The sequence below is a fragment of the Erinaceus europaeus genome, chromosome 22 (genome assembly GCF_950295315.1).
Source record: "Erinaceus europaeus chromosome 22, mEriEur2.1, whole genome shotgun sequence".
In the NCBI taxonomy this organism is placed as follows: domain Eukaryota; kingdom Metazoa; phylum Chordata; class Mammalia; order Eulipotyphla; family Erinaceidae; genus Erinaceus; species Erinaceus europaeus.
In genome coordinates this window covers 6,792,083-6,806,521 of record NC_080183.1, presented here as the reverse complement: position 1 = coordinate 6,806,521, position 14,439 = coordinate 6,792,083, and the positions used below count along the sequence as shown (strand labels likewise).

The following is a 14,439-nucleotide window of genomic DNA, read 5'->3' as shown; positions in this document are numbered from 1 at the left end:
TGTGCCCGAGTGATGCTCTGTTTCTCTCTCCTCCTCTCCTTGATAAGTGAAGATTCTGTTAAGTTCACTCCCATGGGAACTTTTGCATCCAGTGAATACAAATAAATGACTGAGGATGATGTCCTCAGTGGGACATCCATAGTGGAATTAAGGAAGGCAATCTCCTCTCAGACTATTTAGTGACAGGGCAAAGTCACAAACAGCTTAGTGTCGTGTGGGTTGTGGCATGTGAGTAGGTTTGAGGAAAAGACAACTGCTCCATGTGTCATGAATAACTATTTCAGCTATGGACTTGTTCTGAGGGAAAGCAGAAGAGAGATTTGAGAAACACATTTGTGAAATAAAAATGTATGTAAGACATACCATAAGACCAAAAGGTCAAGCCTGAGGTTAATGCCCGAGTGGAGTTAAAGAGAGACTCAGCTGAGTACAGATACCACACAAACACAGAAGCCTCTGCCAGCTCCCAAACGTCCCCCCGCTCTGGCAGACACCCTCTTGCTAGTGGGAGGACTGGAATCTGAGGGTTACCTGTAAGAATCAAATCACCTCCGTCCCCAGGGACTGAAATTGCTGTCTGTAGAAGATTTTCCAAGTGTACTATCAATTACGATTCAGACAGAGACGCTGCCAGAGGAGGAATGGCTGGGGATGGTGATTCTTCAAAGAGAGGTGCTAGACCAGAATTCAGAGTAACTGGCCTTTCAAGCAGGTATTTAAAAACAATTAAAGTAACATTCTCATAATTTAAAAAATTAAAGTGCAGGCAGGGGCGACAGCATAATGGTTATGCAAAAGACTCATGCCTGAGGCTCTGAAGTCCCAGGTTCAATCCCCAGCACCACCATAAGCCAGAGATGAGCAGTGCTCTGGCTTCTCTCTTATTAAAACAAATGAAACACTTCCAAATATTAAAGTGCACAAGGGCAGGGGAGCTATAATGGTTCTGCTAAAGCCTTTCATGACTGAAGCTCTGAGGTCTGAGGTTCAATCTCCTGCTTCATCATAAACAGCTGAGCAGTGCTCTGATCTCTAGCTTTCTTTTTCTATCTACCTCTCTCATTAAAATATTTAACAAAAATTAAAGTACAATTCAGCGAACTTCTATATATACTCATAATGCCGTCTGACTTCTACTTCCTGAAGCTTTTTCTTGCTCCACCCACCCTGGGCTCCCCATCTCCTCCTCCCTCCATCTAATCTTCCCACTCCCATGGGCATGTCCGCTCTGCATCTTCAATCAATGAAGTCCTGCAACGTCCGTCTGACTTTGCAGAATTCCTGAAGGGCAGTAACTCCCAGGGGTGCTCGAGGCTCCTGATCTGTTTGAGCCCTGAGTGTGTCCAGGACTGGTTTCCACAGAGCTCCTCTGGGGGGGGGGGATGTTCTAATTCTTTGTCATATACATGTAATTTATTGAATAAGACAGGGAGAAATCGAGAGGAAAGGGGGAGATAGGAAGAAAGAGACACCTGCATCACTGCTTCACCACTCATGAAGCTTCCCTCCTGCAGGTGAGGACTGGGGGCTTGGACCAGAGTCTTTGAGCACTGTATCCTGTGCGCTCAACCAGGTGCATCACCACCCAGCCCCCTACTTTGGCTGCTTTTAGATCACATGAAAATAAATTGCAATTGCAAGTATAAGTTATCACTTTAGGAAAAAAATTATTGCCAGGGTTATTGCTGGATCTTTGTGTCTCATGATTCTGTCACTCCCAGTGGACTATATATTTTTTCCTTTTTTCAGAGACAGGGTGAAAGACAGGGGAGGATGGGGGGGAGGGGCACAGACATCACAGCACTGCTTCAGTTTGTGAAGCGTCTCCTCCAGTGCTCTCATGTGGTGGCTGGATGTTCAAACCCAGGCCCTTGTGCACAGCAAAATGCGACCACTACCAGGTAAGCCATCTCCCAGCCCCTGTAAAATATCTGTGGAGTAGAAAATAAACCACTGGGAGAGGCTTCTGAAGTGGAAAAAATTTAAAAAGAATAAAGGAATAAAACTCTTGACTTAGGCAAAACATCTCAACAATGCCAAATGCCCCAATTTTTCTCTTAGTATATATATAGTGACGTTTAAGTGACTTTGGGAAACTGAGAACACAAATACTGTTTCTCAGTATGTCCAGGCATTTAAAAGGTGCTTGGTAGCAGTCTGGTGGGGGTGGGGGTGCTTCTGTAGTAGAGGACAGGACTTGCATGCCTGAGGTTATAAGCTTGATTCCCAGTACTGCACAAACTAGGCTGTTGCCTGGTCCCATAACAAATTCTTTGTTTATTTATTTATTGGCTAGAGACAGAGAGAAACTGAGAGGGAAGTAGAAGTTGGGGAGAGAGAGAGAAGAGAGACACCGCAGATCAGCTTTATTGCTTGTGAAGCTTCCCTCCTGCAGGGAGCTTGAATCCAGGTTCTTGTGCATTATAATATATATGCTCAACCTTGTATACCACTGTCCAGCCCCAAACAAGTACATTAAAAAAAATGTATTTGTACCATGGGAAATGATTTAAAAAAAAAACAACCAAACAACTGAAGTTAAAAGGGGAAGCCACAGTGTGCAGACTTACCCAACTTTATATGGACACTCATAAAGCAGTTTGGTCTGTGAGCTAAGTTTCCATATCAGGTTCTGGAGTTTTAACTCACATGATCCTATACTCTGCTCCAAAGTGAGTTATTTTGTGTGTGCCTTCCTTGTCTGTTTGATGTAGAAAATGCACAGAGAGCTGAGTGCTGTCTTTGCTTTCAGAAGGTGGGCCAAGCACTGATGTATTGTGTATGAATGGGCTTAATTTCTGCAGTTCTGAGGAAGGCTAAAAATATTTGTATAAAATAGGAAAGTTTTGTCACCCTAAAGGTCTTATGTCAGTCTGATTCTCACACCCCCACACAATAAGTCTTTAAAGAAAAAGAGAGAGAAGGAAAAGCCACCAATCAGTGTTGGCGTGACAGGAAAAGCATTTAGTAGCCTTTCTATAAAATAAAAGGCTACCATGAGCAAGGACCCGGGTTCGAGCCCTCACTCCCCACATGCGGTGAAGCAGATCTCAGAGTCTATTTTTTTCCCTTTCCCAAACTCCCCATCCCTTTCAATTTCTTTCTGTCCTAATAAAATGAAAAGAAGGGGAAAAAAGAAATGAAAAAAAAAAAAAAAAGGAAAAATGGCTACTGGAGCGATGGATTTGTAGAACTGGCACAAAGTCCCAGTGGTAATCCTGGGGGCAAGAAAAAAAAGGTCTAGTGTTTGAAGGAACCAATGGCCACACCGGAGCCCTCCTAGGCAACCTGGGAGCAGCCAGATGTTCCCTGTCAGAACCTACCTGGAGGCCCGGGGAGACAGCTCAGGTGGGAGGGGCCCTGAAGGTGACACAAGTTCCCTGAGCAGGGAAACCTCAGTGATCACAGGAAACAAAAATAGAAGAAGGAGCTACTGTAAGAGCCGTATTTTTCTTCAGCACCAGAGTCGAAAGAGAAAGAGAGAGAGAGAGAGAGAGAGAGAAAGAGAGAGGGGAAATGAGGATATTACAGCGCTGGAGTTTCTACTCTCATGTGCAAGGCACACATCCTGCAGGGTGAACTATCTCACAAAAAAAGAAAAGGGGAGTAAAAAGAGGAGGAATAGGAGGAGGATTAACTTTATCAAAGAAAACAACTATGAAAGCTAAATAAAACACCTAACATGACTGTAAGTCAAAGGGAGCAAAACAATGCGGGGGCTGGGGGCAGTAGCACGCCTGGCAGTCACCAAAGTACAATGCAGGCAGAACACCTGAAAGCACACTGGGGCGAGCCCCACTTGCATCCTGACTTATCTGGCAGTTGTGAAAATTCCCAGCCCAGGACAGGAAATCCCCAGAGGAAGCAGCACTCCCACTTGCCTGAGGCAGCAGGAATGGCTGCCGGAGTGGAGACTAGCCCAGAGTGCCAAGGGAGAAGATGGGAGAGGCCTCCTGTGACCAGTGAACACTTGCTAGAAGGCACTGCCCTGCCCTGAACTCAGTGGTCTTGGCCGAGTGCACACTCCTACGAGCTTAAATGAGCTGAGGTTTCTCTCTCACACCACTGTGAAGACAACACGCTCGACAAAGGATAGAAAAGCATCTTCTTAGCTCTGGCATCAAGATTTATTGAACAGGACACAAAAACTATCACAATATAAAAGATGGGTATGTTGGATTTCATAAGATTTATGACTTTCTGATGATCAAAGGACACCATCTGGAAAGTGGAAAAGAAAGCCAAAAGGAAGACATTTATATTATTCTATCAGACAAAGCCTTTATCAGTCAAATCTAAAGAAGTTATTATACAAGACAGGTAACTCAAAATATAACAACTGGCTTGAGACTATCTGAACAGCAGGTAGTGATATAAAACGAGGCATTCCACACATTATTACTTAGCAGAGAAATGCAAGTCATGCCATAATTAAGGGGCCGGGAGATTGCTCACCAGGTAGCTCTCCCTTCACACTTTACTACGTGCAAGGACACAGGTTCAAGGCCCCAGTATGAGGAAAGTTTAACAAGCAGTGTGGTCTATGTGTTTCCCCTCTCTCTCACCCTCTGTCCTAAAAAAAAAAAAAAAAAAAAAAAAGTGTTCCAGGAGGTGGCACAGTAGCTAGAGCATTGGATTTAAAAGCGAAAGGTGCTAAGTTTGATTCCTGGCATCACATATGCCAGAGGGATGCTCTGATTCTCTCATGTTAATGAATTAAAAAAACTATTTTTAAGAGTTCACAAGAGTGGAGCAATTGTGTAGGTGCAGAGCCCCGGGTAAGATGCTAAAACTCCTGTTTAAAATTTTTTCTTCTAAGGATGTGAATATTTGGTTTCCTCTCTAAAAAATAAAAATTATGCCAGTAATATCTTTAGGGATATTTTTCAACAGTTTAGTACTAAAACTTTAGTGCACTACATGTGATGATATATCTTTCTGTTTCCCTTCCCCTCAAAAAGATAGGAATTTTCTTACACTTACCCTCTCCTTTTACTGATATTTGTAATGTGTGCAAACAGATTAGCATTACGATATCTAATATAAACTCTCATGAATAATCAAACATCTACCATAGTCCCCGGTCTTTATTGAGGTGAATTATCTATCACACACCCTTTCCAGCTCAGCAGTAGATATCTTATAGAAACAGCTTCTTAGAAAGCTAAAAATACAACTGCAGTTAAGGATGTCAATGTTCCCAACCTCAAAAGGTTTTAAAATGAAGAAACCAGCAGAAAGGAAAATTTTTCAATATATTTATCAAGAGAAATTCCAGGAAATGTCACGGTCTTCTGCTCAACTTACGTTATCTTTTTCTAAGCCATGGCTTTTTTTCTTTTTCCTTTCCTCCCTAATATGAGGACATCAAAACACAAACGCAAAGTTAAAAGCTACTCTAAAAAGAAGAAAGAAACTTAGAGGCTGGATGGTGGCACAGCTGGTTGAGTGCTCACGTTAAAATGTGTAAGGACCAGGGCCTGCCGTTAGTGCGGCGGGTTAAGCACACATAGCGCGAAGCAGAAGGACTGGAGAAAGTATCCAGGTTCAAGCCCCCAGCTCCCCACCTGCAGGGGGTTGCTTTACAAGTGGTGAAGCAAGTCTGCAGATGTCTATCTTTCTCTCCTCTCTGTCTTTCCCTCCTCTCTTGAATTCTGTCCTATCCAACAACAATGACAGCAATAACAATAACAAGGACAATAGTAAGGGCAACAACATGGAGAAAATGGCCTCCAGGAGCAGTGGATTCGTAGCGCAGGGACTGAGCCCCCCAATAAACCTGGAGATAAAAAAAATGTATAAGGATCTAGGTTTAAGCCCCTGGTCCCTTTCTGCAAGGGGGAAGCTTCATAGTGGTGACGTAGGGCTGTATGTGTTCTCTTGTCTTCTCCCTAATTCCTTTTCCCCTCTCACTCTGTTTCTATCCAATAAATAAATACATTTTAAAAATTTAATAAAAATTAATGAAACTTAACTTTTGTGTGTGTGTGTGTGTGTGTGGAGACATGTTTTATAGACTTGTACAAGCGGATGTGATGGGAAGGAATAATGAAAACAGCATGATGTCAAGTATTATCCTGGCTTGCTGCAGTTTGGAGAAGAGGTGCTCTATTAAATATTCAACCTATTTGAAAAGTCTAACTCTTAAGGAAAATATCCTCTATAAGGAATACATTCCTCTATAAGGAATGCCACATTTTGGAAATAAGTTATTTAACAAGACAACAAATGAACGTATTTCGTAGCAGAAACTCTTTATGGGGAGGGGGAGGCCATGTTTAAATTAGTTGATGTATACTTCTTGTTAGCTTATAACTGCATTTCCATTAAAAAAAAAGTATTTAGGCTGGCTGGTGGCTCACCCAGTAGAATGCACATGTTCCCATGTGCAAGGACCTGGGTTCAAACCCCTGGTCCCCAGCTGCGGGGAGGGAGGGGGCAGTTTCATGAGTGGTGAAGCAGGTCTATAGGTGTCTCTCACCCTCTATCAGAAAGAATTAAATTAAATAAAAAAAAAAGACTCAGAGAATAGTGAAGCAGTGTAGCTGACACCCAACGATAACCCTGATGGCAAAAAAGATTAATTGGAGGGGGTGGGATATGGAGATTGGGTGGTGGGAATTGTGTGGAGTTGTACCCCTCCTACCCTATGGTTTTGTTAATTAATCCTTTCTTAAATAAAAAAAAAGAAAATTAAAAAAAAAAGATTAATTGGAAGGGGGGGATGGTGTGTTCATCAATGGTGAGAAATTGGAAGGTAAGTCATTTGAGGAGCCAGAAGTCATGCCATCTTAAGATACTTCATTAGCCATCAGCTGGGGTCCTATTCAGAGAGTCCTGAGATTCTCAAACAGGCATGATGGGCCTAGACCTCGAATAAATCCCTCTCTCAATTGTTACCGGTCATTCCTATCAGGAACAACACAATACACCCCTTTGTGGGCCCCCATAGGACCTTGCCCTCAACTTGGATCAACAACGGTAGAGAATGTTCCATCCTCCGAAGGGAGGCTGGACAATATACTCTATGCTACACCTGAGGAAGATGGGTCCTGATATTGGGGCGGCTTGGAACGTTCCTACTCATGACCACAGAATGTGAGCTCAGATCTACAGGGATGCAGAGGTCACATAGGCTCCTAAGCTGAATATGAGCCCCAGATCACATCACATTAATGAGGTTTACAGTCAACAATATTTATACACCTTTCCCATATCTGGGAGCTACTCTCTTCCCTGATCCAGCTTTCTGGTCCTTCTGCCAGCCATGACATCACCTCCCCAGACAATGATTAGGATCCACCTGCATATCAGATTTCAGGCTCAGGCAAAGACAAAAACAAAACAAAACAAACAAACAAAAAAACCAGCATAGTCACAGGCCCTTTGGAATACAACTAAAATATGCCTACTAGCTATCTACAAAATGGAGGGCCCCCCAACTCTTCATCTGCACTATTCCAGCCTTTAGGTCCATGATTGGTCAACAATTTGTTTGGCTTTGTATGTTAACTCTTTTCAACTACCAGGTTCCAGATGCTAGCATGATGCCGACCAGACTTCCCTGGACAGACAACCCCACCAATGTGTCCTGGAGCTCCGCTTCCCCAGAGTCCTTCCCCACTAGGGAAAGAGACAGACAGGCTAGGAGTAGGGATCGACCTGTCAACACCCATGTTCAGTGGGGAAGCAATTACAGAAGCCAGATCTTCCACTTTCTGCATCCCACAATGACCTTGGGTCCATACTCCCAGAGGGTTAAAGAATAGGAAAGCTGGTAGTGCAGCGGGTTAAGCGCACGTGGCACAAAGCGCAAGGACCAGCATAAAGATTCTGGTTCGAGCCCCTGGCTCCCCAACCTGCAGGGGAGTAGCTTCACAGGTGGTGAAGCAGGTCTGCAGGTGTCTTTCTCTCCCCCTCTGTCTTCCCCTCCGCTCCATTTTCTCTCTGTCCTATCTACGACATCAACAACAACAACAATAACTAAAAACAACAACAACAACAAAAAAAAAAAACAAGGGCAACAAAAGGGAAAATAAAGAATAGGAAAGCTATCAGGGGAGGGGATGGGATACAGAGCTCTGGTAGTGGGAATTGTGTGAAGTTGTACCCCTCTTATCCTATGGGTTAGTCAATGTTTCCTTTTTATAAATAAAAAATAAAAAACAAATAAAAAGATACTTCATTAACATACAATGATTCATAGTAAGTGAATCATTCTGACACAGTTTAAGTGACATGTCAGAATTTACCTTGCTCACTGAGATTTTTTTCTTTTAAAAAATATTTATTCATTTATTACTGAGACAGAAGGGGAAAAGAGACCCAGAGCATAAGTCTGCTATATGCGCTGCTGGGGACTGAACTTGGTACCTTCACTTGAGAGTTCATTGCTTTATCCCAGGCCAAATTATCTACTTACATTTTATGGACACATCCAAATCACGTTCTTACAAGATAATATCCACAGTAACCAGGAAGTCCAAGGCCAATTTAGAATGTTTTTCCCATTTCAACATGGCTGCTCTTAATAAATAATGTGTTTAAGATGGAACAAAGAGGAGTATTTGAGAGGGTCCTGAGAACACTTAAGATACACAAGGAATTACCTTATTAGATAACAGTCAAGTACTCTAGTCAGTGTCTTTCAAATAATTTGACTTATATTTAAAATGTAGCCAATTGCTTCAGAAGTCAGTAATAAGATAAAAGAACTAAAGGGCAGCTTTTCATGGGCATTCGAGCCCAGAACAAACAAGCATGCTGAAATTAACTCAGGAGACTTGATTTTTTTGTTCCAGTGGTATGTTCTTCCATAAAGGCTTGGAAAAATTAATGAATTTCATAATATTTAATTTACTCAGTTAGTCATAGCATCTGGCACAGTAATCAGGAGAAACTGGTCTGTTAAAACTGCTTCCCCGTGGTCCGGGAGGTGGTGCAGTGATAAAGCTTTGGATTCTTAAGCATGAGGTCCGAGTTTAATTCCCGGCAGTACATCTGCCAGAGTATTGTCTGGTTCTTTCTCTCTCCTCCTATCTTTCTCATAAATAAATAAAAATCTTTAAAAAAAAAAACCACCTGCTTTCCCCTACTGCCTTCCTTTCCTCACTCTTGCCTTTCAATTAGCCACATAATAATTATAAAATATATTCTAAGAACCAAGCTTTATGTAGATGGGAAAACTACATATAATAAAGACCAATGTGAGAAGAATGATTTGGCTCAACTACCAATGTTTGCATTATAAAGACATTTTAATGTTTATTTTTCTTAGATATACTTCTATTTTAATGTCAAAAAGAATTTCTTTATCTACTTTACCTAGCATTTTCACATGAGGCATATGTAGTTTATTTTTAATGGGATCAACGAAAGCTCTGTAATTTTCAAGTGCAATACACTTACTTCATAGAACTTAGCTGCTGTGAAGTCAGCAGTCGGTGCATTCCTCTTGGTTTTTGTGAGGAGAGTGGGTGAGCACACATGACAAGAGAGCATCTCTGAATGTTTCTGGAGGTCTTCGTCAAAGGCCTTCCAATTATTCAGGGAGGCTAATCAGTTGCAATAGGAGTGCTCTCTCTCCTTCCATCCTTCTTTTACTCTGCCTGCCTCTCTATCCATTTTGTTTTCTTTTAAATCCTCTGAAAAAGCTGCAAGTCCTTTTATAAAGGTTGCATGTTGCAACTACTTATTTCCTATCAGGATATTTGACTTGAAAAAATAACATTTTCCAAATATATTCAACATAAGTACAGATTTAAATGGACATTTCTTGATGATTGTAACTCTGCCTGATGAAGTCATATTTTGTGAATCAAATTCAGTTTGATAATAAGAGTTCCTATCCTTGCTAGGAATGACTGAAACTAAGAAGTACAAAACTTTCATTGATTCTGTATGAAGTAGCAGCCACTGGATGATTGAAAAATGTATAAACAGTTATTCCCAGTCACTATTGTGGACAAAAATATGAACAGGATAGTACAATACTTTGAAAATATTTTAATATTCACCGTTTTTGTTTCTTGTGCTCAATATATACAATGATTTAGTCATAAATATACTATTACAGAGTGCAATTTTTTAGTATTCATAATTGGTTAAAATTAATGCTGTTATTATCTCAAGAAAGGAATAAATAAATATCATGCCCCAGTTCCAAACTAATACTTAAGAGGCTATCATTCATGAAATCTATAAAATAAGCATGATGGGCGGTATCTTATAAAGCATGATTCCTGTAAACATAGCAAAAATCACTTCTTAGTACTGATTCCATGTGATGGCTTTAAAGAGCAAATCAAAAAACATACAAATCCTATAGTTTCTTCTTCTTGTTGTTTTTTTTTTGCATAGGGAATGAATTAAATTTAATATTTTGAAATGCAGCAATCTTTCAGTGAAATGTCTTCATCCCATAGCACTCATTATCTGTAGGAATTCAGAATCATAGAGCAGTAAAAGTGCTCTGCATAAGTTTATAAAATACACTTCCTGGATTTAAAATTTTAACAGAAAAAATTTCAAAACAAGTCGTAGCTCAGATTCTAAAATAGTATGTACAGATCATCTGACTACAGGAGGAAAGGCCTCTCTGTAGCCCAACACAGTGTACAAATAGGTTGCACAGTGTTCACAGAATTTCCCTTTAGGTCCTCCTCAAGTGGCGGATGGTTGTGTTCTATACTGTGCCCCTCCTTCTTGTTGCATTCAAAGCAGAAGGATAAGTGAGGGCAAATGTAGAGTCGACCTTGGGAAAAGGTGGCAAGACTAGAGTTCGTAGGCTTTAAACAGTGCACTTTATAAAATCGTTTGTTTTATTCACATTCTTTTATAAAGTGCAACATTACTCAAAAGCAGAGACATGTACCTTAATATAGTTGCAATAACCATTCAAACAACCTGCTGGGAAGAGCAGTGCAAAATTAAAAACATGTGGAGCTTAGCATGCATCCTGGGTGGGTCCCAGAGACAGTGCACAGGACCTGAAGGTCTCCTATTGTTCCCCCCCCCCTTTTTAGAAAATGATTAATAGCAGGTCACCATCATGTGTAATCATAAACTCAAAGCAATGTTAAAATTATCTCTCAAGAAATAAGTGTATGTCGCACATAAGAACCCTTACAGAATGATTTGAAAAACATTCCCTTTTCTTATTAGCGACTGTAGAATTTTACAAATTCCTAAAATTTGATTCCATATGCTAGGTGCAAGTTGCCACACCATCCAAGTTCTGTGCTCCTTAAAATAAAATGGTGACCATCACAGAATCTTTTGGAGAACAGTCAAGACCTTTTCCTCTGATAAATCACTATTCAAAGGGTGCAAATTTTATTTTTTTTAAACCCAGTGTCCACAAGGCAAAGCAAAAGGTATTATCACAGTACAAGTCAATGACAGTGGCCAGCTGAGAAGCTGCTATGTGTGACTCTGTAAGCAGCTCAGACCTGGCCAGCCCTTCCTCAGATTCACAGAGCTCTTTGCTCTTTCACAAAAGGCCCTGTTGGCATCAGGCTAGTCTGATGAACAGCACACAGTGTGTTCTAGTCACAGTTAGTGCTCAGTCCAGTGCTTTCAGACAAGGAGAACCTGTTGGGTTTTCCTGAAAAAATTCCCAAGAGGCAGATTCCCAAGAGACCAACAGGACACGTATTGTTGTTGCTATTGTTTTTTCCTTCCTTCCTTCTTTTTTTTTTAAAGCACAAAACTTAGCCTCAGGTGAATGCTGAGGAAACTAAAGGTGCCAGGCTGCTGCAGGCCGTGGAGTTCCTCAGTCCGAGAACTGGAAGAGGGCCTCTGGGTGACTGCTGTCTGAAGGGTTGCTGGGCTGCAGTGTCTTTGTAGGTGTGGTCTTGCCGTGAGAGTGCGAAGAAGAAGAATGGGAGCTTTCACTTGAGCTGCTGCGGGTCTCTGTACTGGTGCTGGTCTTTTTCATTTTCCGTCTCTTGGCCAAAGGGGCTTTATCGACATTCTGAAGACAAAACCCCTCTCTCTTGTACTTGTTAAAGGCCTAGCAGAGAGAGAAAAAAAGGGAAAAAAGGACCCCCGGTGAAGGTAAATGGACTCAAGTGTTTGGGATAGTTCTGATTTTTAGTAGAAACAGTTATTAGGGAGACAATGTCCTTAAAATCATGATACTCAGACCTCATAGCAGGGAAGAGTAAGTGCTACTTCTCAAAACACACTAACTGAGAAGAATTATGATTATTTTGTAACAAGAGCACTGCTCAGCTCTGACTTATGGTGGCGCCAACACTGAACCTGAGTGCTCTGATGCTTCGGGTAGGAAAGTCTGTTGCATGAATTGCTGTTTCTCCTAGTCCAGGAAATTCTTAAAGAATATCAGTCATCCCAATCTCTTCCCCCATGATTACTTTGATGAGTTCTATGTTTGAAATGTAAAATTCTGACTGAAAGTTCCCAACACCAAACAGACCCAATCCATCCTGGGTCCCTGCTTTCTACTTTCTGGCTGATGTGATTTTGACACAATGGGTAGGGAGAAGCTTCCCTCTGTAAGCCTGGCTCTCCTCACAGAAACTGCCTTTGCCTTTCTCAGCCTCTCACTGGGGCATGAGGGGCAACCTCGCACCAGAGGCTCCTTGGAAAGAGCTGATCGTCTGCCTCACATTCTTACAATTTGTTTCCTCACACCTCCACTTCTAGTTCATTCCAGTCTCACTCCATTTCTGTAGCTGTAGAGGAAATGCTCTCCTTTCTTAGAAGATTTCCTTCACAGGTCACTGCATCTCTCCTGGATTCACTTACTCCTTCAATCATCTTAGTGGATTTGTATCTGCTTGGCACTAGTGAGCATAACCTACAGATGCTGCTGTTTGGCCCAAGTCTTTCAAACAGATCATCTATACTTCACACCCAGGAGCCTACTTCTTTTCCTGCAGTCTTCAGAGCATGTCATGCTTATAATCACTGTCCAACTAGTGGACTTCCACATGTATTTTGGATCCTAATGTTTAGTTATAGGTTTTAGTTTAGTTTGAGAAAAAAAAAATCTAGTGTGTGCATACTGTTTTCATTACCTACTGAAAAGTCTTAACTAGTGAGCTATCAGACTGTGGCTTCTTCTCACAAATGTACTCTAAATGTTAAACAAGCACCGTGGGTTACAAGTGACTCTGCCTTCCTGTACCTTCTGTGATGAGTATGTCTGATGGTGAAGGGATTTGTAAAAACGCACCTAAAATTATAAGAACACATCACTTCCAGCACACTACCCCACCCCACCGCCACGTGTAGAGCACAGGGCCTTACATGGAAGGTGGCTTTCACACAGGTGTGCACAGCAGCCCCCGAGGACCCCAGAATGTCAGGTGTCATCAGAGGGTTTGAGGATAGCTGACTGCCGTCCTGAAGCCATTCATTGTACCTCAAGCCAGACATCTTAAGCCGTTTATTTGGATCAACTGTGAGAAGCCCTGGTGGAACAAATCCAATATTTATTTTATGATTTACTATTTCAAACATGGTTTAAAATCACCCTCAGACATAAAATCTTAATCATGTTCACATAACACAATGGTTTCTTTCACGCTTCAGCCTCCTACAAAGCTGAGTACATCTTCCTATACATTTAGCCCCCGAGAGCAGTGTGGATGTGAATGACACAGGTCCACAGCGGCTAGGGGAGGAAGAGGAAGAAGGATGCCACTGGCTAATATGCTTTTCTTGTAGTTTTCTTTTTCCCCACTCTTTTAAAATATTTTATTATCTACTGGATGGGGACAGAGAAATTGAAACAGAAAGACATCTGCAGACCTGCTTCTCTACTCATGAAGCTTCTCCTCTGCAGGTGGGGGCTGGGAGCTTGAACCTGGGTCCTCCTGCATGGCAACACGTGCACTCCACTGGGTGTGCTCAACCAGGTGCACCACTGCCTAGCCCCACTAATAGGTTTTTCAATGAAGAGGAAATGCTCACGCCAAACAAAGGCTCCCGTAGTATCTGGAGAAACTCCCAAGGCAGAACACCTAGACCTGCATTATTCGTACAGACACACCTTCAGTGGGGGGTGGGGGGCACCACAGACACACTCATGGGGAAGGCCATTCAGCTGCTGGCACCAGGGAACAAGTGCAAGAGTAAGACCCAATGCAGCGCGGGCCTGCCCAGGGAAAGAAAGTCTTCGTCCAGGGTGCGGCACTCTGGAAGGCTCCCAGGAGCAAGTTCTGGGGATGAGCAGCCACTGGCCCAGGTAAGGGACTGTGCTGTGTGAAGGCAGGCAAGAATCTGGAAACACATCACAACACATTTGAGGACGTCAAGTGTCTGATAGTGAGAGTGGAGATGACGGGAAGCAGGGGATGGCCGGCGCACACCCTGAAGGGCTGTGAGTTCTGAATGTTCCGCTGTGGACTCTGTCTTGAAGCTAACACAAACTATCTCTCTCTAAGGAAATTTCTTTTATATTTCTTTCTT

General features: G+C 42.1%; 2 protein-coding genes across 6 annotated transcripts in view; both read right to left on the bottom strand.

The window, feature by feature from the left end:
* CCDC88C (coiled-coil domain containing 88C) overlaps positions 1–14,439 on the bottom strand; it is a 494,884-nt gene that overhangs the window by 88,667 nt on the left and 391,778 nt on the right. The window lies entirely within an intron of this gene.
* Positions 9,991–14,439, bottom strand: part of RPS6KA5 (ribosomal protein S6 kinase A5) — a 145,565-nt gene continuing 141,116 nt past the window's right edge. For all 5 annotated transcript variants that reach the window (XM_060181197.1, XM_007526833.3, XM_060181196.1 and 2 more), the window contains 2 exons: positions 13,276–13,439; positions 9,991–12,013 (listed from right to left, as the gene is read on the bottom strand). In XM_060181197.1, coding sequence (XP_060037180.1) covers positions 11,774–12,013; positions 13,276–13,439 — 404 coding nt within the window. In that variant the 3' untranslated portion in view covers positions 9,991–11,773. The remainder of the gene's footprint in view (positions 12,014–13,275; positions 13,440–14,439) is intronic.